We start from the raw sequence: 26,315 nt of genomic DNA on the forward strand, positions 1-26,315 counted from the left end.
ATGTGAAGTTAATTCCCACATACATTTTTAATTTTCTATCATGACCAAAAATCTTGAGTACAGAAGCAATCACATGCCGGTGAAAGAAACAAGAGATGTGGTTCTTACGTATACGAATCAAATTTGCTGATCATTTGTGATTTGTTGTATTAATTGTATTAAGAATTTGTTGTACTAATAATCTTTGCATTCTATAGAATATTTTCAAGAATGATTTTGTCAGCTTATGAATTCCTTTTAAACCATTAACTATAATCAACTTGTTTAAGGTTACAAACTGTAACATACGATATATCTGTAAATACAAATTTTAAAAAAATACAATTTCGTGACTTATTAGAGAACACCACAACGTATCTTCTCTACAAGAAATTAATGGCTGCTGTAATAAAACTTTAAGGAGTTTCATCACACACTTTTTCAAGACCGAAGATATCGTACCTTATGATGGTAGTGATGATGACGGGCAGTGGGAGGAAGAAATTCAAAAGAATGATAGTACAACTATAATTCTGCTTTCCATTTATAAAAGGTAACTGCGGCCTCATTCAAGAACTTGGAAATGAAGGATTAATGGTTGACAAATTAGTAAAACTGCAAATAGGTCTTATTACCCAATGGATAATAAAGCCTACTGAATTAGGTTTTCGCTTACAGTATTAGAAAAATTGGAAAACCACGCTCTTATGACATCAATACATACTAACAATAATGTTGCGTATGTGCAATCAATTATGCATCATTCTTCTTGAGAAATTCCACTATGTACCCATGTGGTATACATTTCATATCATTCTCCAGTTGCTGATCGATATCCCTAACTTCATTCTTGCTAAAAGTGCCTAAAAGAAAATCTAAATAGTTATCTACTGACTAAAATAATTTGTTGTATTAAATAACACTGTTATTTCGGGGAAGCAAAACAATGCTTATTAATTTAGCAAAGATTCAAGTACCCCTTTCAACACATTTAAGCAGTTTAATCTGCTTATTTCATTCAGTATATTAAGTATTATTTCATTCAATATATTGGGTATAATTACTAAGGTAATTAATGCTTTTTAACAGGGGATGCAATTTTATGAAGGGAGCGATAAAAGGTTACGTAACAAAATAAGCTTATTTCGCCCCCCCCCCCCCCAAAAAGTATTATTTCCAATAAACACTTGATTTAGCACGGAAGCAAAAATCAGTATATTTTAGAACAATCACTTAGTTTTAAGTAGATATAATTCCAGTTTAATGTCAATATTGGAACCTTTGTCTGGAATTTTCAAGTCTTTTTGAGGCTTATCTCAGAGTGGCGGTTAACGAGTTGGTGTTAAGTCTAAAACAGCGTTACCTTTTGAGTAAATAAAAGCTCGAAAAAGTTTAACAAAGACATGCATGATATATTTACAATAAATACTGATAAACAATTACCGGCATTAAACTATAAATTATACTATAAACTATACATTAAACTATAAACTATAATTCAGTAAACAATAGAAAGTGTCTTCAGGATATACAGTATCTAGTTTAATTAAGTCACGTGCTGTTTCCTAAAATCAACCTCAATAAATTCACTATTTTATTAAGAAAAGAAAGGTGTGTGTTGGTAAGGAAAACGAAGATGCAAAATGAAGCTTCTCAAGACAACACTTGTAGCAAAAGCAATAATGTGCACGCATGTTATATGAAACATGAATGCCTACAAAAAAGCCGCGTTCTTGTATACTGACGTCACAAAAAAACAAAACTGTCTGCCGTATATGATGCCGTTTTGCATCGTGTCATACCGCAGATAATATTTTGTGTGGTGTCACTGAAGTGGTTTAAGTGAAACAGCTCTACAAATTTAATGGCGACCCGAACTACCAAATATCACCGACTTTTTTTTTTTCTTTTTTTTTTTTTTTCACATTCCCAGCGTCCCTCTATTTCTCTTACAGCAAAAATCGAATTAACAGTTAATCTCCCTTTTCTGAAACGAAATTGCACTTCTTAGACTCACCATTTTATCTCGTATTCCTTTTGCAATTAGCCTTTCTAAAATTTCTGCACGATGACGCAATAATGTCATTCCTGTATAGTTACTGTCTCCTTCCAAAAGAAATTCATCCATATATTAGGTCAATAACCTCCTTGGTCCAATTATCGGCTGTTGCCTTTTTTTTTTTCTCCTCAGGTAAGTGTAAAGATGTCAAGACAGCACTCACTGCCAAAATCTTTGATCAATTCAGCATGTAAATCATCAATCCCAGGGGATTTTCTATTCGTGATCTTTAATGTTTCTTCAGCCTCTGCATGATTTCCAGTCACCCCCTTATCTCTCTCTAAACAGAAGTTCATTCCAATTTATTTCACTACGACTCTCATCTTTGTTAAATAAATCGCATCTTAAAAGAGATTAAGATGACAATATCATCTTAATCTCTTTCTTGTAGTCGTAAGTTTTCCATGTCTATTAAAAATCTGGCTCCTCGTTTCTTCTATTCTTCATTAATCCGTGTAACATTTTCCTGTTTCCCTTACTATCTTATAATTTAGATGTAAATTCAACACAGCAATTTTAAATCTTTACATTTTTCTTTTTTCTTTTATTTATTTATGCAGATTCGTTCTGTAAGTGGGATAAGAATTTTGTTTCTTATTTTTTTTTAAATGTTAAATACATTTTTGGTATTATTTATGTATTTTTGCACGGTCCGGAAAAACTGCTCTACAGACTAATTATCATAATTTTTCAAGCCACTTTTGGCCTCTAATAAGCTTTAACTATTATATATATATTAAATAAATTTAATGACCAGAAGCCGAGAGATATCAAAATAGAAAAATACTATTTATCATTGGAGTGCACAATTAATTTCATCTTCTTAGAAGACAATCGGGTGCATAACATGAAAAGAGAATTACAACAAAATATACATTACAAGAACGTACAGTAATACTATTAGCGTTTACGTTAATACGTTTGCAAGTTAATTTATATCTGTTACTCTCTTGTAATGTATATTTTTTTGTAATTCTCTTTTCATGTTATGCACCCGATGAAGTCTTCTAAGAATATGAAACTAGTTGTGCACTCAAATGATAAATAGAATTTTTCTATTTTAGTATCTCTAGGCTTCTAGTAATTAAATTTCTTTATGTCATATAGCCGAGTAAATCCACTATATTATAATGCAATTATAATATATATATTATAGTTGCATTACTCTTTCTCATGATGAATAATTTTATCATTTGATCTAGTCTTTCATAAATTTCCAAAATCCTTATTTTTGACTTAACTTAAGAAAACTATTTTTAATTTGGTTCAATTCAACGACATCGCCTGTAAATATACTCGGAGAAACTGGTTTCCCAATCCACTTCAATTTAGCCCAATTGAAATGAAATTCTTAAGAGTTTAAGCAAAGTACGAAAGAACTCAATGGATTGGAATCTCACCCGAAAACTGTTCACTGATGCGATTCGCTTCGCTTTTTTATTTTAATAGAATTAAAAACATAAGTAACAACTATAGTCCTCATTGGGGGATTGGGGGGGGGGGGGGGATTTGGCTGTTCTGTCTGTCTGTTAATTGAGTATGTTATGACTGTTTGCCTATCTTGCAGGGGGAGGAAAATTTCCTTATAAAAAAGGTTCTTCGCATCTTAGACGAGATTCAAACCAACAAAGGGTGTTAAGAATACCTTGGTTGAAATCTCATCAAGAAGGAGAGAAATTTGTGAGATTTTGACAAAGGCAGAGTTATTTCAAAGTAATGTTTACTCTCCTAAGGAACGAATAAAAGCAAGATTCGGAAATAAACGAATATACGGGGGGGGGATTACAAGGAATGGTGGGGCCAGTAGATGGCGTTGGTGCCGATGAAGATGGTAGTTGCGGTTCGCTGTAGTTGGTGGATTCAGCGGTGGAGACGGAGAGTTGTAGAGTTAGGTGCCCTCCCTGGAGTCTTTGGACTCCTTTGAGGTGTCAAGTAGTAATAATAATCTGCCTTATTTCCAAACTAAATGCAATATTTATTCGTATTCCGTTTTGAAATAAACTCAAGAATTTCATTGAATCAGATGGTTTTCATTTATTTAAAACCAATCGCGTCTATGATGACCTTTGAATAACTAGCACATAACATCGCTTAAAAATAACCAGAGGACATGATGATACCGTATGTTTATGTATACATATATGGTTAATGATATAACGATATATTCTTAATTAACTATATTTTAATAAAAAGCAGCGTGCAATTTTTATGCAGGAAAAAATAAAATAACAGCTACAATTATTTTTTACTCACGTAAGGCGATCCCAGCGCCACCGCCATTGGTGGAGAGAATATGACGTGCCGTAACGTGCCATTCTCATCCACTATTTGTTGTACTACGTGACCGGGAGGAACCTGAAGAGGTACTGGGACAGTAGGTGTGCCATTGTTGGATACCATTCGTACACTAGCCGGTCCTGAAAAAGGAGGAGGGAAAAATTAAATCAAACATCAATATTCTTCATTAAAAGGAATTTAACACTAAAATTATCTAATATAAGAACACTGGCCAATTACCATGTCTGCAATAAAATGCTAAAATTTGCAAGGCACAAGGCTGGCAGTTAAATGTTTCTAAATAAAATACCAGCTCCTTCATTTATGGTAACAACAGTGATTAGACCGTTCTCGTTCCAAGGTCCCCGCTGTTTAGTAAATTAGCAATTTGTGTTAACTGCATTATCCAGTGATGCTTTCTCGGTTACAACCAACACTTCGAAGAGCAATGGCGCTCGTCGACCACATCAGAAAAAGGGAACAAAATGTGTAATAACTAAGTCGTTTAAATGTTTCTTGATCTGGCAACTTAATCAAATTCAACTTAAACACATCTATGTGTTTAATTAAGTTGAATTTGATTAAGTATTTGAATTGATACTAATTCAACTATCTCTTCATAGCATACCGCACATATTAACAGCAGCTCCTTAGCACAGTCGATATCGAAGATTCTTTTCGAGTTTCGAATGCAAATCTAAGCTGCGAACAATTTACAAGGACATTTAAGTGAAGGTTATTCACTTTGCAAAACCCAAACCAGCAGAAGAACACACGATTTACACATGGCGCACGTAGAAATTAGTCGCAGCTTATACATAAATGCTTCGATTAGTATCTTTCCTTAAAATAAAGCTTGAATAGCCCATACAATGTGTTACAACGTTGTGAGTGTCGATTACTTAGCGCACATACATCTCTATGTTATCATAATCCCTCGACACCACATCATTACGTTTTTATGGTATAAACAGATAAGTGAAAAATTGCTTTACTTCATGCGATATAGAATGGATCACATACACTGCTATTTAACTCAAGTATTATACTAGTCAGTATATTAATTATATAAATGGTGTAGACTGTAACGAGCTTATCTTAAAATTATCTTTAAAAATTAAACTCGAGGTAGGACTGCACTAAACATATGACCGCATCCAGTAAACTTCCGAAACATACTTAGTAAATTGTTTTAAAAAAATGTGGGATGTATTAGTCTGTTAGAGAGGGATCATCTATTAACTACACTTCTTCTGGAGAGGATTTTTTGATGCACTGCCCGATGTAAGAATAGTACTCTAAGAATGACAGATTTGGAATTGATCAGAGTTAGGAGTCGTACAAGTGAGGCGTAGGGCTGTAGAAGGAATTCAGCCAAAGAGAAAATCAGAACAGGAAATCCGAATGCTCAAAAAAAGGAGATTTCTCTTACCAGAAATAAAGCAGAACTGTATTCTGGCATCATTAAAGTTCACTAGAGTATTCTTAACCGCACTGCATAATGATAAAGATATTACTGCTTAAAAGATTGGTTACAGCAGATCTTGAAGCGTGAATCAAGTGAGTACTGCATGATTTGTCAAATGAAAAGTGGAATGGAGCTTGCTGTTATTAACGAAACTAGAATTTGAGGTGAGAGACGACTATTAATATGTATATGAGGAAATGAGTGAGCAGAAGTATATGGCTGGACATACAGGAAGAGAAGAAACTACCCACCATTATTCTAATTAATGACCAGAGGGGAAACTGGCAAGATAATTGCAAAAGGCAGCTGGAAAGCCATGAGAGTGTACCTTGGTAAGTAGGCTTTCATATACCCTAACGAAAAGGTGGACATGACTGGCTTTGGAGCAAGATTAGCAGAATCCATACTGGTGATCACCAATTAAATGGCAGGCCTTCAAGTGGTAAAGAAGTTGACTGCTGATGACCTTCTCTGTTGTTTGAGATGACTGAAGTAGAAACAATGGAAAGATAATTTCGAAACCGATTTTAGCATCAATAATTTTAAACCAAAGCAGACCATAAATAAAAAAAGATGATTCACGGCTTTGCATTGAAATCTGACATTACATGTCAGATTTGATTTGACGATTGCACACGTGCTGGTTTTTGTATGAAAGGAAACCATACAGAGCCGGGAATATTCCAGCACAATGGATAAATATGAAAAGAAAGCATCCATCATGAAAGTAAAGTGTAGTTTGGATAGTTCGCATGGACGGTAGTTAAGGGTGTTACAGTAGGTAGTGTGAAAGATGACATCTGGTTTTGACTGGTGTAAGGACTAACGCATATTAACGCGACGAATGCTTGTAAAATGGATGTGTAAACATTTTAAAGAATTTTTGTTTTATTTTTTGTGAAATTTTTTTCTTAACAGCGTTGTCACTCTATTTTTAATGGTACTTCTCATTGCTTGTGGCATCAGAAAGTTCATCACAAAGTAGGGGCATATGGCGTGGGTACAATCATGAACATGCCCCACACAGAATACTCAGTGTCCTGTTCATGTCTGGCTTCTGGAGAATCTCCTGCATACCGCTGTTTCGGTCTCGCTCGCGACACAATTTGACAGTATAAGCTGGCAACAGGACTGTTCGCTAGTTGACCAGGGAGCCAGCATTAAATTCAGTCTATTGAACGTACTATCTAATGGCCGGTCTCAAGGCTTAATCTGATGAACACCACCATGATGAAAATCATATATTAAGTTTAAAATGCAAGCAGTTTGGTGGTATTATATTCATATCAGAGTCGATCTGTAATTAAGTTTCTTGGTATGAACGAGAAACTAAGGAAAACAATGTTAACAAAGTTAATTCCGAGAATTAGTTTTTGGGTGGGAATGTCATTGTGATAATTGTTTAATTTGTGGTTATGCTGACTATAACAGAACGTTTAACAAGAGTGCGAAGAAATTGGTAAAAAAAAACTATTTGGTTTATTTGTAAGCGCCGCTTAGAAACAGCTGAATTACATTAGTCAATAGTTCAGATAGGACAAATTTGTAGTAGTGCTGTGTACTCAATTATAAACTTTGGGGCGGGGGGGGGGGGTTCGCAATAGGTTCTCGAATTAGCTGACTAGAAATCATGTGAATGTGTAATAACTGAAGAGAATTTCTTATAAAACACACCGAGTCACCTGATGAATTCATGTAGGAGGCGGCGATTTGTACAAAATCGTGCAGAACGACGATAAGCGTTCCAAGATTGGAAGAGAAATCAGGAATATATAATTCCTGTCACATAATTCATTAAGTAAAAATAATCGACTTCTGTTGGATGAAAAGGATGATGAGGAGAAGAAGGATTCTAATAACTAAGATCCTTTATAATTGCATCAGACAGATTTCACTGCGTAAATGAGACATTAAATTCTATGGTAAAAGAGGTGGAGAATATTTTACACAGGGTAGATCACGAGAATGTACTCCAGAACGTATGTATGTATGTATGTGTGTGTCTTGAGCTAACATAAAGTAATGTAATAAGAATATACGACATTTTGACACTAATATCAGCTGCTAAATCAAAACTTAAAAAGGTCAATTTCGTTAATATAGTGGCCAAGCTCTGCGAGGAATCCATCGTGACAGAATGGGGGATGTGTTTGATTTAAGACCAAACAACTGATCTATTAGGCCTTAGTGGCTGGTTTGCTTCTTTTACGGAATGAAAAACCTGAATTCCGAAAGGAAAATCCCTGCCACCCTAAAAGACCACGAAGTCTGTACAATTGAGGATGTAAGAGTGTTATCGTATTGAACGAAGTATAATATTTTATATATTAACACTATGAACTTATTGTTAGGTATACAAGTAATATTAATGGGAGATAATGATTGGGAAAATTTCGCAGCAAATTCGTGATACATGTAAGCGTATCTGCTCTTAGACTGAATAGATCATATTACTCTTCGACAGTACATATGCCATAGTGATCATTTGGCCTTTGTACGGAACTTAAGACTATGGGGAAAGTGATTATTTAAAAGCACTGGATTTGGAATTTCAAGAAATATTAACCGAATAAGGTTCTTTTTCAAGTCACTTCAGGTCGCCGATAACCTGAGTTGTGGTCTCACCGGATGACAATCTACTACCAAAAACTTTCGAACTTACAATCCGTTGAATTGGAGAACATGTATGTTATCCACTCATCCAACCAGGACAGATAAATTGGAATACACTGTTTAGAGGATGTGACACTAATGCAAAATAAGCACATGAAATCTTACATGATTTAATAACCAAGATTACTCCGAGTAAATTTCATTAAAAAAAAAAATGTTTAACCAGTTGAATAAATAAGCCAATTTTCAAAGAAGTGTGTTATACAGAGGAAAGGGAAATACGGAAAGAGTACATATCTGATAAATCGGTTTTTAATATGCTAAATATAAGCGACAACCAGGGTTAACTTAATTGTTAATTAAAATGGAGTAAAATTTTAAAGTGCAGTTATCTAGAAATACTAAGATAAATAAAAATATAAAAAAGAATAAAGATAAAAGAAACCAATTCTGCATAATCATCTTCGAGGAAATTTTAAAATATGAATTTCTTTTTCGGCAACCCTAATTGTAAGTATTCTGCAAGTATACGGCAATACTGGTCTTATACAAGACTAAATACTGCTTAGAAAGAAAGGTTTACATTATGCTATAGTACAGGATGAGGAAAGTGTTCGTATCTTTAATGGTTTGGCAATCAATAAGGTGAAATAAAAACTAGATCTCATTAGATAGTAAGCGGACGTATGTCGGTTCTTCGATTAATAACTTCTGAGTGGAAATTTTAGTTATTCCAATTCATAAGGGTTGTTCATTACATAAAGTGGAAAAAAATATCAATTGGTTCATCTTATTAGTGTTATATACATAGTAATAGAAAAATTAATTAGGAAACGTATCAAGGATATCCGTGATACGGATCACTTGTTGAGGAGGATATAACATGGTTAAGGGCAGCCTTATGACAAATCTGATTAGTTTTATGAAGTCACCAGGGAAAAAGAAGGATATGGCTGAGAATGTTTTTTTTATTTCAGCAAAACTTATGATAATTAACCTATTTTTGTTTTGAGGTGCCAAAGAAGTTTTGTTGCTCATCTAGAGATAGAGATGGTTAAAAGTTAGCTGGCAGAAAGTGGTGCTCAGAGAGGAATGTAAAAATCTAATCAGGAGCGGAGTACTACGGGATTCGGCGCTTCAATCCTTGTTTATAATATTCATATACGACTTAATTTCAAATATTACAAGCAAAATTTTTCTCTTTGCTGATGAAGCTGGACAGATGAATCAACTTTTCGGATGACCTCATTTCATTACTGAATGATCTTAAGACTAAGAGGCCAGGAAGTGGGACCTAAACTTTAATACTAACAAACATGCAATTATGCACGATCTAGTAAGAAAGCAGAATTAGAATATACGTTAAGCAGAAAAGAGGACAAACTTTAGAAAGAATAAATACGGGGATGTAGATATTTTGGTTAAAAGAGAATATGAGTTCAGGAATCACTAGTTAGATAACTAGTAAGTCAGACTGTAGGAGAAAAGAAGTTACGATATCATGTAATACAAATTCGTGGTTAGCCTACTACTGAATAAAGTACCACTTTTACTCATCCAAGTTTTGAATGGGTGTCAAGGGAGTCTGAAGTATTCCGAGAAGATTCGCTGAATGTGCAGATGGATGTATTATGTGATTTACTCCCACTCAAGAAAAGTTGTAAACCTGTAGTACATTAGTATAGTAGGTGGACAAATAGGTTTTTTTTTATCATCATTTTGTAATTTTTATTTTGTTTTTTTTTATTCAAAAAGTACAAAGTACTATAGAGCCCAAGCGGAACTTGAAGGCATTTCAGACTTCGAAATAAAGTGGGAGGTGGTCTAACACCAGGTGATGATATTAATCTCTACCTCAAGACATTCACAAAATATCCAAGTGTACGGTGGATTCCAACATTCATCCGGCTTGTTGGAGAGAAAGTATGCTAATCACTCTGCAACTACGGTGGTTAGTTGTAATTTGCTGATTAGCAGTTTCATGTAAGCAGATGGTTAATTTAAGTTTAGGAGTTAGCTGTCCCGCGCATTAAGGGAGCAGAGAGAGAGAGAGAGAACAAATAGTTCATTTCAAAAATGTGGTTACTTCACCTTTATGAAATACGTTGAATAGTCGTCATAAAACAGGTTTATACGCGGGTGCTTGGCTTTATGCAACTTTAGGAAAGAATCAGTTACGACTTGAAAAGAGGTTAATTTATACAACAAACGCAAAACACGAAAGGTTGAAAGACCTACCAGCACATTAGTGAAGTGTGTGGACAAAATGAAAATGCACTGTCTGAGAACTATCCCATGTTTATTTCCCGTTAGATGAATAACTAATTTTCCACTGTCGAGCATGTCGGTATTGTTACGTATTTGTGTATATAAAAAATATTATAAAGTAACATTATGCATATTGCGAATGAAGATAAGCTTTGACTGAATATGCAGACGACATCTTTATGTGGCGTGATGTATCTATTATAAGTATCAGTTTGCTATACTGGTGGTTACTTAACATATAAGCTGCCTCCCCTCCTTCTAGCACTGAGTTTGGACTGTGGCTGAAAAATAGTCCCTTAGTTTATGGTTATGAGACTGGTTTTTCGCTCTCGGGTGTTTTGATTTTTTTTCTCCCTTACGAGCGCGCACACATACATAATACCACCAGATGTATTTGATGGTAGTTATGTCTTTAAAGGTGCAAATGTGAACTTCAGCAATTCGTAGAGTTTATACTGTTGCCATCTGGAAAGACTGATAATTATATGCATGAAATTAATGCTAATATAAAACAGTTGCCGGTCTGCTTGGCGGAGTGGTTAGCGTATCCGCTCTCCAGCCAAGACTGCTGGTTCGAATCCCGCCAAGAGCATGGATGTTTGTGATTGTTTTTCACACTCTGTGGAATGGCATCTGCGACTCTACCACATCCTCTAGCAACTGCAGTTGGTCCTCTGCCTAGGGGCAGTAAAACTAGGCCAATGGACAGGTGGTCCAGCGGCACCCACAGTAATGCAGTGGTTGGGGGGCCAGACACCAGAGTTAAGAAAAAAAAATAAAATAAAAAAATAAAAATACAGAACAGTAAAGAACCATTGCCTGTTTTTAGAAGGGCCTACTGAGGCAGTGAAAGATCCCCAATATTTCTGTACCTACTTTAAACCCTTTTTTTTCAGTGATGAAGGCAAAAAAAAAAGGAGGGGGGAAACTACTCTTACTCGACAGGACATAATTTTCTTCGCATTACTGCATCAAAATTAAAATTCCGAACTAAAGTGGATGATTAAGTTGCTCCGATAAATAAATGAAAATGAACTGCATATGAAATTTCATTCCACCAGGTACTGTGAGAGGAATGAAAAAAAAAAACATTTGCCCTTCTGATTTAATGAAGTTTCCTCTGACACTAATTTGATTTAGCATTTCTTCAATACCTCAATTAAGGCTCAATGGCTCAGTTCAGTATACTGACAGTGACATTCCTCAGACAGTTTATCACGTTCAAGACTGCAATAAGTGTGAAAAGTAACGCGCAACAGCATATGTCCAGTTATTAAAAAATAAATTACATTTAATTTACGACACCATTTGAAGTCTAAAAAAATGTTCCATTATTCTGTTCTACTTTATGCTTCTCCTCCTGCCAATAACAAGCTAAGCAATCACGAGACAAAAATTAAGAAGTGATCTACAGTAAATTAAGGCCTAATGTTCAATGTTATTATGAAACCATAAAAGTGAAAGCAAGCAAAGTATTTTCTGACACCTTAAAAATTGAAAAAAGGCGAAAACGATATTGCGGCCTTAGTGTGAATCGAAGACTAATTGTAACACTAGTAAACAAAAAAAAAAAAAAAAAAAAAAAAAAAAAAAAAATTGACTAAAGAATGTAGAAAGTTTAATTTCCTCTCTGTGAGTAAGTCATTATGATATGAACCAACTGCACAATGCAAATGCTATTTCTTTATACTATCACTATTTCACATAATTCAGTTATCTTACTGCTTTTTTTTTTTTTTTTTTTTTTTTAATGTACTAAACTTTGTTTCTATACGTATCCTGGGAAAGGATTGTTAAAAAGGAAGGGATGTGCTGCTGGAAATTACAACCCTGCACATTGTAAAATACAAAATAAGAAAAATATAGATAGGAACAATATAAAACGGAAAAGAAACCGACATTTCTTGTATTTCCACTTGATTTATATAATAGCGAGTATGTGTTAATCAGGCGAACATTTAAAACCTTGGGCCCTGTTCGGATCGCAATAGCTTCTAAACAAAATGTACGCGATTAGTGATTTTATAAAACTCCAAATATGCATACTTCGTAAGTACGAATACTTGGTTATTTCCTTTCGTAGAGTATGCTATCTCAGTAATTGGATTTTCTTTTCTTTTCTTTTCTTTTTTTTTTGAGCAATCACCAAAAATACAGTGACAGTTACTGCTCCCCGCTTTCTCTTTCTTGTAACTAAATATGTAATAGCAATAGGATTTTATTCGGTTCTTGATCCGTAAAAATATCTAGCGGCATGACCGTAAGGTTATAAAAAAAAAAAAAAAAAAAAAAAAAAAAAAAAAAAAAAAAAAAATCATACGCAGCTCACCCAAGAACGGTTGTAAACTTATCACAAATAAATAAATAAGTACAGCGGATGGATTAAGTGTTAGAACCATTCAAGTCGCATCAGGACTCAAATAAGCAAGGTGGCAGCTCGAACTAGGCAATGAAATTCGACCACCACTTAAAATTATTCAGCAACAGCCATGCCTAAGTGAATTCAAACCCACAGCCTACTGGCTAGTGAGGCAGTTTTGCTTAACGCTGTTTACTAGAACCAGGTAAGAGTAATTGGAGACACAAAAGATCTGAAGGACCGCCATCTCTCAATTTAATCCATACACGAATGAGCACTTCTTTCATTAGTGTCCATCTACGTTTCATGTACCAATATTCTACTTCTGATTTCTTCCATCTATTAGTATAGCATTTCTTTTTTACATTTTTGTTTATCAAGTTGCTTATCAAGATCCCGCTACCTCGTTATTTCTAGTATAAATTTTGATAATTAGCAGCTATATCTGGTTTACAATGTCTTTATTTAAAAAAAAAAAAAAAAACTGCTTTATTACCTGCTCTTAAACAGATTATTCGATATCACAACCATTATGTTTTCACTCTGGATAGTTCTTTGAACAATCCTAGTTTATTATCTCTTCTCAGCTTTGTTTTAGATTATCGGGTAGAGATTCTACTGAAGGTTAGAAATTTGTTGATCTTAACCTCCACAAGACGTGTATATATATATATATAATCCTATCTGGGAAACATTTGCAATCCATTTATGTTATACTGGTATACATACAGTACACATTGTTACAAATCATACAAAGTTGTACTAAATGTTCATCTTCATCATGTGGATAACAGATGCTGAAGACCATTTTGTAACTAATTTTAAATTACATTTTCAGAAATTTCATTACACATTTGCGAATGAGTAGACTCACTGATAAAGTTTGTAATACTCATTGAATTCTTTTGCAAAGTATCGGATATTTAAACTTGAATGACTAAATGTCGAAGATCCGTTGCAATTTAGTATGCATGTGAGTTTTGTTATCGAACTCTTGTTAGCTGCAGAAGAAACTCATTGATACGCTTCCTTCACTTTAAGAAGAAAAACTAAATGAAGTTTGAAAGTAGTGAATAAAAGCGTCAAGTTAAGAACGGTATAAGTTAAATTTCAGCTCGTAGAAAAATGACTATGTGGAAATAAGTACAATATTCCCCCCCCCCCTTCTTCTAGCGCCTCAACACTGTTGTGTTCTCGACATAACAGTTTCCTATTAGATGTTGGGGAGGTATAGTTCCTCTTCTGTTACCGGTATGACATGTTCTGCTTAGTCTTGATCTCATGAACCTCCTTTTCAGTTTTTCCGCCTTTTGCATGCTTGGATTATTGCATTTGGTGTTTCGCACGTAGTCTTTATTTACATGCTCTTAATGCCACATCAGACAATCTGAGGATAATCGTATTTCTGGCATTTGAAGCAGCAAAAAGATACAAGTTAATATCAGTGAAAGTGGTGACACCTCACTTTCACTGATGTTAGAGATTTTGGAATTTGAAATATAAGCATGATATTCCTGGTTGGTATTAGTATACTATCCTTAGTACTGAGAATTTTTATGGCTGTACTCCGTCTTTCGATTCGGGGCAAAACTCAGGTACGTCGATTTCCAACTTTGATAGTACTCCTTGAGAAAAAGTTCAGAGTTGTGTGGGAAGTTACTATGGCTGGTATTGCAAGTGATGTTGCAAGAAGGAGCTGCTGCAAATGTGTTGCGTTTTTTTTTTTTCACTAATTAGAGATTCTGCTAATTCTTCTGAATAAAGAAGGTTTAGTATTTTCCAGGTAGTACATTCACCTGTTGCATAAATAATCACAAAAAGATACATTTTTTTTTAGTTGTCTGAGTTTTTTTCTTTTCATGTTTCTGAAATGGATTGGAGCTTGCTAAGGATCACTGATAAAATTGGAAATTGAGAGTCTTTTTCTAATGAAAGGGTAATTAGGCCTCAGAATTCTCTACAAACAAGGAACCACACAAGGACATCCACTGTTCAGTGTGCATTGCCTATGCTCCGAAGTGGAACCAGAGATACCCCAGATGCTCCGCCACAGCAAACCTAAGCAACCTGGTCGGTTGCTTGTTTTGTACGAAGAAAAAAACAGTTGCCATGTTAAAAAAAAAAAAAAAATCCAGCCACTTCCGTGTGCTACTGCGTTTATGAAGTAGATGAATCACACTGCCCAGTGTCCGACTACTACTATCCCAACTTATCACGTGTTTCGTCTCTGGAGCAGGGTTTTCAGATAGATTTTACCCCGAACTACGGTAATGTATACGACTTTTCGTAAAGGGGAGTTCCAAAACTATAGGAGGTGATGATTCATTAATTGTTTCCTTCGCACTTTTTCTCATCTCTATTCCTACAATTTTTAAAAGGTATTATGTATTATAAAAAATATTATTTATTTAATCTAACTCGGCATCCATTTCTAATTGAATAATACATAACACATTCGAATGTTACAATGAGATAGGATTCTGACAGTAAGGAACGCGAGCAACTTTTACAATAATCCTTTCTAACTAGAAGTTAGTTAGCCGGTCTCCTAAATGGAGAACAGTTTCACGTTCCACAAGCCCTCGCTTTTAAGCAACAAACCCATTAATACTGGCCTTGAATTTCTGTTATTCCAACCAAACTGATTTGAGAAGCAACTGGCGAGTTGCTCACTGAAGTTTGATTTGATAGAAAAAACTGCTTCACTTGCGTTAAGTGCAAAAGATGCATTTATGTGAACATTTCATTTTGGTTTCGACGTACCGTTTACAGTTAATACGCACATAATTTGTCAACAATCAGCAATAAGTTAAAAGAAACCTATAGAAAAATCAAGTTTTTAAGTGCAACTAATTTTGATGCATCGTTCAAGCCTAGAGTTCTCCTTGAGAATTCGACAAAATTCGTAATTTTAAAATTCCCGATAACTGGAACTTGCAGAAATATGTCCATAGATTTTCGATTTTTTTTTTTTTTTTAATGACGTCGTCAGATCTAAAAATCCTTGTTCTCTCCCGAAAGAAATAAATTTCGGTGAATTCTGGAATTAACCCAAGTAATCTCTCCGTCCCTTCATGCGTACTCTATGTATGTAGTGTGAAACTGATGTTAGTAAAATAATTATATTGTGTAATAATTAATATTTCTGAATAAAAACTAATTTCAGTTACTTTATTATAGTTACCTTTAACAATGAATAAGAAGTATATGAGGGATGTTGAAAGTATTTTTGCCATGTAAGATCAAAAAACAGTTTGTCTAATGGGTTCCAGAACAATGTAATGCAAAGCAACCTGTCATCAACAAATGGACTTCATCTCAAACACATTCACATCATGAAAAACAGTGAAGGACGATGCGCAAATGCCGTTCACTTAAAAACAAATCACAATATTTGAATGTCAACTAGCACGTGACAGAAGTGGATGAATTATTTGCTAAAGTTGCAGCAACAAGAAATGAAATTTCTATTCAAATTATTGTGAACAGTGAATTTATTCGATAAAGTTAACAGGTTTGTATATTACTTTCTTCCCCCCCCCCCAAAAAAAAATCCATCTGTTATGGCATTAATATATAATTAGGAAAAAACTCAGCAAATGAACACTGAAAAAAATTTTTAGCCTTACGATGAAAAATGATAAAATTAGCATTTCTATAAATGAATGGACCGGTAATCTCAGTTTAATAACTCATGGTACTTTTTTCTTTAAGAAAAAGGTCCATTCTTTAGTTAAAGCAACATTAGAATTCTTGAAGATATGTCTTGAAAGAGATGTAATCATTGGAACTACCAGTGATGGCGCTACCATTATAGAAAAATTCGGAACGTTGTCTCCAGCTTTTCGATGGTCTTGTTACAACTACGAACTTCGCCTTATTATGATAATTGCTTTATGACAAAAAAAAAAAATCGAAAGATAGCAATCATAGTAGCGAAAGTTAGGAAGATGACGATTTTGATATAAAAAGCAATAATAAGGGGGAGGATGATTAGTACTGATAAAGATAGACAGAGGATGATGTTTACGAGGCATCAGTATCAGATATGACTATAAGAGAAGTTAAATTTTTTTAATGTTCTCTAACAAAAAAAAAAAAAAAAAGATTGCAAACAGAAACAATAAAAACTGAACTTATGAATCATTTTAGAGTACAAAATATGTCAGAATCCTTTAGAAAAGATGACTGACAGATTAAGGGATTTAAAAACCGGCAAAAATTTTGTGCTAGTAATAAGCTCTAAAAGACATTAAACAGTAACTTTAAAAGAAAAGTTTTAGCATCACTTATTAAACATCTGAATATTCCAAATTGTTTAAACGAGGTTAATATTATTTTTTGTATGGCAAATAAAATCATACGTTTAGCGAAATCGATAATGGAACAATAATACTTATTGAACACGGTGAAGAGTTTGAATCATAAAATGCAAAGAAATGGAAAATTATACATTTGGATAATTAGAAGGGAATTTAAAAACAGCTAGCGAGAAATATACATTCAACTCTACAGGAAAATTTAAGTCAATGACTAGAATATACACAAATTCCTACTTGAGAATATTAAATCAATTCGGGAACTGCAATTTTCAGTTCCCGGTTCTCAAATATTAAAAAAAATATGTCGAGAATTTAGAAATCATTCACATCTTTCGTAGTTTAAGCTTAGCAAAATCTATCTCATTCACTAAAAATACATTAAGCTTTTGATAGCAGGAAGGAGAAGCTGGTCGTAAGAATTCATGCTCAGTAACAAATGCGAAAATTGAAGTTTGTTTAACCAAATTTCTAACTCACATTCAGGCTTTAGTGGATATTCATGTGGATCTGGGCTGCTGGGCCGTTTACCTGAATCAGGAATACAAAAAAACTATGGAACTTGTTTTTACCTCGATCTCATTGCAACGTATGCGTTTTTAGTGCAGAATCGCAACAAAATATATTGCACTACCATATTCAATGCAAATTATCGTGAAACATTCGTTATATAAAATAACACTAATATGTCAATACTCCCTTTAAAGTATATTGCATTCGAATGACGAAAAATTTATTAATTTCTCGTCATGGAAACGTTTATTCGCTATCTTGGGGGGAAATTGTGGCTAACCTTATTGCCAATTCCTTCGCAGAATGCGAGATGTCAGTAGCAAGTGTAATAACTTTCGCTCTGTTCAGCAAATGTGTCGTCTCATACTCAATGGTTTAATCTTAAAATATCTACAAGACAAGATGATTACAAATGAATTATGTTCGCTAAACATCCCAAAACGGGCCGTAACAAAAAAATCTAAACTCAGGCAATTAAAGCTGAAATATTATTATATGGGCACCTCCATGGAGTCCAAAGGCTCATCGAGGGGGAAAAAATTTATCATACCTCTCCTTGAACCGATTAACAGACAACGCACTCTGGCAACCCATTCCACTCATTCACAACTCTCCAAGCAAAAAATCTAGTCCTCACACCCCTACTAAGCACACCTTTATTCAACTTCCAGGGATGACCCCTTGTTCTGGTCCCTCTAGCCAAGTGCTGAAACGTTTTCCCTGCATCTATCCTATAAAATAACCCTTTAAGCAACTTAAATGTTTCTATCATATCCCTTCTTTTTCTCCTATCAACCAACCTGCAATCCACACATCCTCAATTTATCCTCATAGGAAACATTCCACAGGTTACTCACCATCTTGGTCACTCGCCTATGAATCCTCTCCACCGCTTCCTCATCCCCAAGAAACCCAGATGACCAGACTCAAGCACAGTAATCCAGATGTAGTTGCATCAACGCTTTATAAAGAGGAATAACAACTTCCTTTTCTGTACTTGTTAATGTATTCGTCAATAGCCAAGTAATCTTATGGGCTACCTTAGCAACATGTCCTCTAAACTTTAATTCTCTGTCTACCACCTCCCCTAAATCTTCATCTATTTCCTGTCCTGGAGTACATGCTGATCACATGCCATCAATGTGATCACAGCTTGTAATTTATTTAACTCAAAATGCATAACTTTACATTTCTACACATTAAACTGACAACCATTGTCTTTTGCCCATACTGACAGCCTATTTAAATCGTCCTGACTAACTATTACCCTACCTAATTTTATATCATCAGCAAACAATTGAATATTTTCTATATCTTTTATATACAAATTAAACAACAATGGTCCCAGAACTGAACTGCACACCAGTGGTCACCTGTTTTCGCCTCGATTCTTCCCCTCCATATACACTTTTTTGATATCTGTCCAGCAGCATTGTACAAATCCTTTCCGTCAAACACAGAACAAATCCTACACCATTCCTTCTGCATAATCTACGTATAGATTCATTCGCCAAAAAACCTGAACTCCAGTACTCCAAAGATCATACATTACCAAAAGAAAAATTGATGGCCATGCCACCGAAGTTAATAATATTTTGTCTGTAGTAGATATCGAGATTTGAAAATCGGACAATTCTAGCCTTTACAAATTCAGAACACTGATTTTAATGTGTATATTTTTTGGATAATTTCGAATCTTTAATAAACTTATCTAGGGTTGAGAAATGCGAAATGTCCAAAACAAGAAATGATAACAATGGCTATTGATTTATTTCACTACTACTATCTCCACCCACTTTTTTTTTACATCTCCCCTCGTGCTGTAAATATTTACTTCACATAAAAAGTCTGTTCAAAAGTAGCATAATATGCCTCAATATAAACGAAGAAAGATATTCAGTATTTAGGAAGACATTTTTTTTATTACACAAAAGTATTCAGTAATTAAATGAAGGCTTACTCAAAGATGACAGGTTTGAAGCCACGAGGACAATGAAACTCTTAATATCTATTTTAACATAAATATATTTGAAGTGCATACCATACTACTTTAAATTAATACTGGATTTCGAATACAAGAAGAGAACAAACAAAAATCAGCAAGCTTAAAATCAAAGGTTACGAAGGTTAAAGGTTAAAAACTTGAGAACGGCAATTCAGTGTTCAACAAGCCAAAGCGGAAGTTGTAAAAGGCTACTTGAGAATGTTCACAGAGGTTGAAGGCCGTTTGATGTAAGCAGGGAAAATTCAACCATCAAATCCTGTACTAACGCAAACAAGTACATTATCGAACTCTCCTCAAGACATGCATATGCACTAACTTTCGAGTTAGATGTTAGTTCTAAAACCGACACTTCCAAAAACGACATTCAACTTGGAAAATAACAGCTGATTAAACAATCCAGACACCCACAAACATTACCGCCCACATTTCTAGAGAATTCTACATCTACACTTCTCACATAGCACTTGACATGACCTCGCCCGCACTGTAATATACAAAGAATTTTAATGGAAGACAGCAAAGCTTTTCTGTTCTGCCAGCTTAACAAAAACCGATGTTACAACTATTACAAGCAATTAAAAAAGGCATATTCAAAAACCATGCAAAGGCAATAGCCCCGGAATTAATAAAAACAGGTTCGCGACATTCGCACAGTAAAATATACTAACAGCTTACTGTGTGAATAACATGGTGTGAGTATAGTGCATTTTCTTGGAATGCAAACATTCTCTAAAGTGAAAAACACGCCATATACATATATGCAACTGTGATTCAAGAGTTGAATGAAAAATTATAATATAATAAACTGTAAATGCAAAAAAAATTAAATAATCAACTCTTATTTTCCCACGTTGTTGCTCATCTAAAGCTATCTGGTGCAATTTTTATACCCCCCCCCACACACACAAAATACCCCCCCACACACACAAAAGCGTTTAACCCTGGAGAGGAGAGATTCTTGCAATACTTTGTTTCAACTTCAACTTTCTGTGTTGCCAGTAAGCGATGTTGCAAGATGTGTGAACTTGCTTTGGTGACGACAAAGCGTTTAAAAAAAAAAAAAAAAATATGCATGAACTGTCTTGATACTGTCCTGTGTAAAGCATGGATGTTTGTAAAAGCCTTCTAAGCTTTGTACAGCTCCTAAAAAAAAAAAAAAATGTGTAGCCCAAAAAAAAAACAAAAAAAATTAAAAGCGTTTTTGCCCACTAATTTTAAAAGAGTAACAAAATATCAAATGATTAATTCGTATGAAATAAAATCTACTCAATTCTACAATAACTGGCTTACAGTTTAACACATGAACATCCAACTTTTTTTTCCCTTGGCTAGGAGAAAAAGTAGATAAAATGTAAAAGATAAGGGACTGTTCTTAACTATGCATTTTTCAAAATAAGATTTTATTTTTGTTGACCGATGATTTTGTTTAACATTTGGTAACTGCAGGGCCGGCCATCTCGGGGATGTAGTGGGTACAAAGCACCCGGGCCCCACGATCGAGTGGGCACAGTCGGTTACACATTTGCGGAAAAGTATTATATTTCGAATGTTTTTTTTTTTTTGTTTGTTTCTTTGTTTTCCTGTGCCAAAATCATTTACAGGTAAGAGGTTTCACAATACGTTTATTTCGAATGTTTTTTTTTTTCTTTGTTTTCCTGTGCCAAAATCATTTACAGGTAAGAGGTTTCACAATACGTTTATTTCGAATCCTTTAATTTTTACCTTTGAAAAATATTTTAGGGCCCCGAAAGGTTTCTTGTACTCGGGCCCCTTTATAGAGAAGGCCGGTCCTGAGTAACTGTGATGGTTTTGAATAACGATGCATTGTGTAGTGTGACGCTGTATGTGCAATCATACGGTGTAGAGCTGTCTCCGATGACTCTTAGGACACCATGGAAGTGTCTTGTAAAAATAGTATAGTTAAATACGGAATTCAGTTATTATATGACATTGAATTCACTCTTGTGAGATGGTTATAACTTTCTTTAAAAAAATACTGATATAAATACATAAAGCCTCTTAAGAAAGCAATACTGAAAAATGAAATATATCCATTTGAAAATAGCAACTAAACACATACGGCTGCTTATATAGCATGGGGGGGGGGACATGTAGTTTAACATTTGAAAGATTATCTATACAACATATATTATACATACATACATTATATGAAAAGGAATCAAGAGTCACAGCAGTGATTAAGTCAAGTACTGTAAAGAGTCAAATGACTCATAGGAAACTAATTCCATCTACTGTAACTTGGGTTCCTGGTTGAATATTATCGACCGAGTATTTAATTGCAAGTAACCTCTGAAATTTGAAATAAGAAATCCAATTAATAGAATACTAGATCACTTGGAGAACATCGATAAATACCAGAAACTGTGTGTGTGTGTGTGAGGGGGGCGGGGGATTGCAGATTCTAACGGTGACCGCATTGGCCTCAACCTTAAATGCTACTTCGGTCATAATACCAAATATTAATACAGATCCATCTACAAGTAAGTCGTACCATTTCATAAATTTTCTTCTTGTGTTGCTTATTGTCACTGGTAATTTAGCCCAATCTGATTAGAATGAAGAACATTATTTGGTAGAGGACAATTCTTCCTACGCCTGTTTAGATCAGAACAAACCTGAATATTGGTTATGTTGCTTTTCAGACGTCCCTGGCCAATTTCCGCGATCAAAATAGAAAGGAGGGTTGTAAAGGAAGGAGAAGAAATGAAAATGTTGCCGACAACGCTAGAAATTGCATCGCACCGATTTCGATCAGTTGTCATCTGTTATTTCATCTTAAAAAATCAGTTTTGTCCAATGTTAAAAATCTCATGTGTAAAAAAGTAAGCGAAGTATAACGAAATATGAAGTTGGCTTGTCAGTGTTGCAAGTCAGGCAATGACTTTGTTGACTGTTTCAAACGTTGAGAATATTAATTCCCTCTGACCACATTACTCAAAAGCAGATTATATATGCTTGCTAATCTAAGTTATAATATGCATATCTTAACAGACATCTGTGTCTTATGCATTATGTCTCTCAACTGCGCGTGTTCTCTGCTTGGTTTAATTATTTAAGGAATGAAAACCCGGACCAAGGTGAGTTTAAGCGTGCCCTAATGACCGTAATCTCGCACCTTATTCGCACGATCCTTCCAAACGAAATTATTCAATTTCGTTTGGAAGGATCGTGCGAATTTGTTAGTCGGTTTTATTCAATCAAATCCGTAATATGTGGCCACACGATTACAATTTAAAAAATCAATCTATTGCCAATAATCAGAACCAAAACCAAGCATAAATTAAAAGTTTTTTTGTTTTTTTTTCCAGATTTCACCAATATTTTGTATAGCTACTTTTTTGAACCTGCCAATAACGGAAAGCAAAAAACAGGTATTATGATTAACATATTTGTTCATAAATGCAAAACTATTACAGGTAAACTAGGGTAAACATAACTGGCCAATGGACTGCTATGGCTCCAATTTGTCTTCATTAAAAAAATAATAATAAATAAAATAAAAATTGCTAACAGGAAGGTTAATTCATCTGTATAATCCACTATTTCTGACAACTGCTGCCAGTTCGCTTATTTTGAGGAACGAAATCCTTCCACCAGCCGTACGAGACCAGCTAAGTCCCTTCAAATGGAGGAAAAGAAAAGAAAAAAAAAAGTCCTAGACCGCATTCGAATCGAAAAAAGAAGATCCCTTGCTTATAGTGCGAAATCCGTATGCATACTCAATGTGGCGGAAGGCGTTGATATAGCGAAACAATGGACCGTTAATAAAATTCTCCATCAGTAGATAAAAAAGGGGGAAAAAATTGCATAAGATCTGTTACACTGGGTCAATACTAACAATGCAGTCTTATTTCCGATTTACCCATGTTTTGTTATCAATCCAAGTTATAATTCATCGCGTTAGCAGTTTCCAAACTAAGAAAACGAAGTTAACTTATCAAGGAAGCTTTGGAAAATTATCAAATGTTAACTATTTATCAATCAATGGTCCAGTTTCATTAAATTACACGAAATCCAATGTATATCAATGTGTAGTCAATATTTTTAATACTGCCTAGTAACTGTCTAAACATGTTTGAACATGTACAAAAAAAAGTCACCGACGTTCCATACACGAATCCGCATTCAAGTAACTTTTTCCATGTTACGCCACGAATAATTCTTCAATGGCTTAGTTCCTTTCCAGCTTGCCAAGTTAACGAACAAACCAACTATGCAACACGCAAACACGTGAGATACAGTGTTTGTGTGCTAGTGGACGCTCTCTCCCACTATGTCGTGGTTTATATGTCATGCGTACGTGACGCCAGTGACTACTCCATTGATCCATCTTCTGTGGGACAGTCGCCAAGAACGATTGGCATTTTGCCAAAATGGAGTTCCATTTCGTTCAATTGCCACTTATATAACATCCGTCGACAGGTTGTCTCATTTGAAAACTGCAATGAAAGTCTTGAGGTCTGTTTATTGGCAAATCCTAATACCGTTTAAGACCACAAATATCACAGCAAATTCAGGCGATGGGTATAAAAATAAATAAAAAAAAAAAAAGATGGGAAAACACGAATAAATCACCTACCGATAAAGATAAGTTTTTAAGTGATTTTTAATTGACTATGAATTTTACGACAACTGATTTGAACAAGAATCTAGTAATATGACAGATTGTGGCTGCTCAGAATTAAGCCGAGACTAACGATTTGTCTGTTAGGTCGGCGAAGTTAATGAAAAATACTTTCATCAGCAATTTTTTCCCCCTTCTTTCTGCGGAATGTTTCCAAGAGGGAAAAAAAAAAAAAAAAAAAAATACTGACATCCGTATGAGAACGACTAACCTTGAAATGAAAAACTTAAATGTTTATCACTTCCTAGAAAGTAATGTCTAGGAAGCGAGACATTTCCAGGCACGTGTTGCTCTTTCATGTGCAGAAAGGAGACTTTAGGCTTGCGCGCGCACACAAGACAAAAAAACCGACTACAACCTGTAGACATAGAAAAGAAGCCTGTAATATATGAACAAAGCATCACAAAAATTGATTTCCTTAAGAAAAAGCAATTTTTCCATGAATACATCCGATTAACAAACATGCCAGAAGAATCATACTACTTGATCGAATGATGGAGCGAGCAACCAAATTGCAGTTTCGCCATTTAGCAAGCGATGATTGGAATACATTTATAGACTCAAAAATTGGCAGCAGCGTCAATACCAAAATTAGTTTCTGTTCAGCACAGCATGATATTGTTGCCAGAGTGGTTGGTGTACGGAAGAAGAGGGCGGGAAGGTGGGTATACTCTCCAGCCAACCAGATGCGGGTTCGAATCTCGCCGTAGGCATTTGTTTGTAATTTTCTATAAGTGGGAAATGAATTTCATCGCCCAGTGTGAGACCATCTTATTGGAGGCCTGAAGTGGCTGGAAAAAAGTTCCATGTGTTTTATCTCCATATCAAGATTTCCGGACTATATAAAAATAAGACAAAAATAATATATGCCATGTGCGTACGTGTATGAATGAAAAGAATAAGATTTTAGAGCAATTCTGAATCGCATGTTCAACCTTAAATTCTTAACCCATCCAAGGTACGAATATACTACAGGTTTACAAAAAACTTCGTGAGTGGGAGTCAAAAAATTGCCTTCAAAACTGAGGCGAGTTATCCGGGATCGCAAGAAGGTAACACCCCCCCCCCACACACACACACACCGAAGGGGGGAAAAAAATGCAATCCAACCAGAGAACACATCCAGTTAACAGATACCAGCCTGGTACTTTAGTTTTATTTTTAATCCCGATTATCTGATTCACGCGTATAAGGGCTAATATTGATCAAAGCGAAATTTTTGTTTTGTCTTACAGACAAATGTAGTATTTTGCACTTTTTTTCCTACACAGGAATGTCATGGAGAGCGTAAACAGATTACAGCTTGAATGTGGTCGAAGCTGGTAGAGGACACGCACGCCCATAATGACAATTGCATTGATGAACAAACGAAGACGGTTTCCTTTAAATTAGGATGGTACAGACAAGACAACGTGCAGTGGCCAGACGTTTGTGCTCAATGCCCAAAGAAAGCTCTGCAATTCTCATAGAGGTGTGCGAAGCAACTGTTATATGATTAAGGTTTTCTTACTATTCGTGATATCGGAATGAAAGAGCAATTCTGAATCGCGCTGTCAACCTCAGGCCTTAGCGCAGAGTAAAAAAAGCACAAACAATTCTGTGGAGAGAGAGAGAGAATAAATAGTAGAACTCGATTTCATCTTTTTGAAGTACTGATTTGTCTCCCAGACAATTCGTCTAACCACTGCAACAAACTGCAGGTCGAAACCCAAGTTGCGACCAACTTTTTTTTTTTTTTTTTTTTAATGAAACAGAATAGAAAATGGAGTGGATCCCACAGAGATCATTTAGTAGCTTTAAAAACACTGAT

The 26,315-nt window shown here is 34.9% G+C and overlaps 1 protein-coding gene across 2 annotated transcripts in view; it reads right to left on the reverse strand.

Annotated features, from left to right (window-relative positions):
• LOC150094746 (fibronectin type-III domain-containing protein 3A-like) overlaps window positions 1-26,315 on the reverse strand; it is a 379,873-nt gene that overhangs the window by 246,395 nt on the left and 107,163 nt on the right. For both annotated transcript variants that reach the window (XM_090411064.1, XM_090411062.1), the window contains exon 2: window positions 4,292-4,455. In XM_090411064.1, the coding sequence (XP_090267190.1) occupies window positions 4,292-4,455 (164 nt within the window). The remainder of the gene's footprint in view (window positions 1-4,291; window positions 4,456-26,315) is intronic.

This window comes from Typopeltis vanoorti, chromosome 21 (assembly GCF_054136105.1).
Source record: "Typopeltis vanoorti isolate ZY-2024b chromosome 21, IOZ_Tvanoo_1.0, whole genome shotgun sequence".
Lineage (NCBI taxonomy): Eukaryota > Metazoa > Arthropoda > Arachnida > Uropygi > Thelyphonidae > Typopeltis > Typopeltis vanoorti.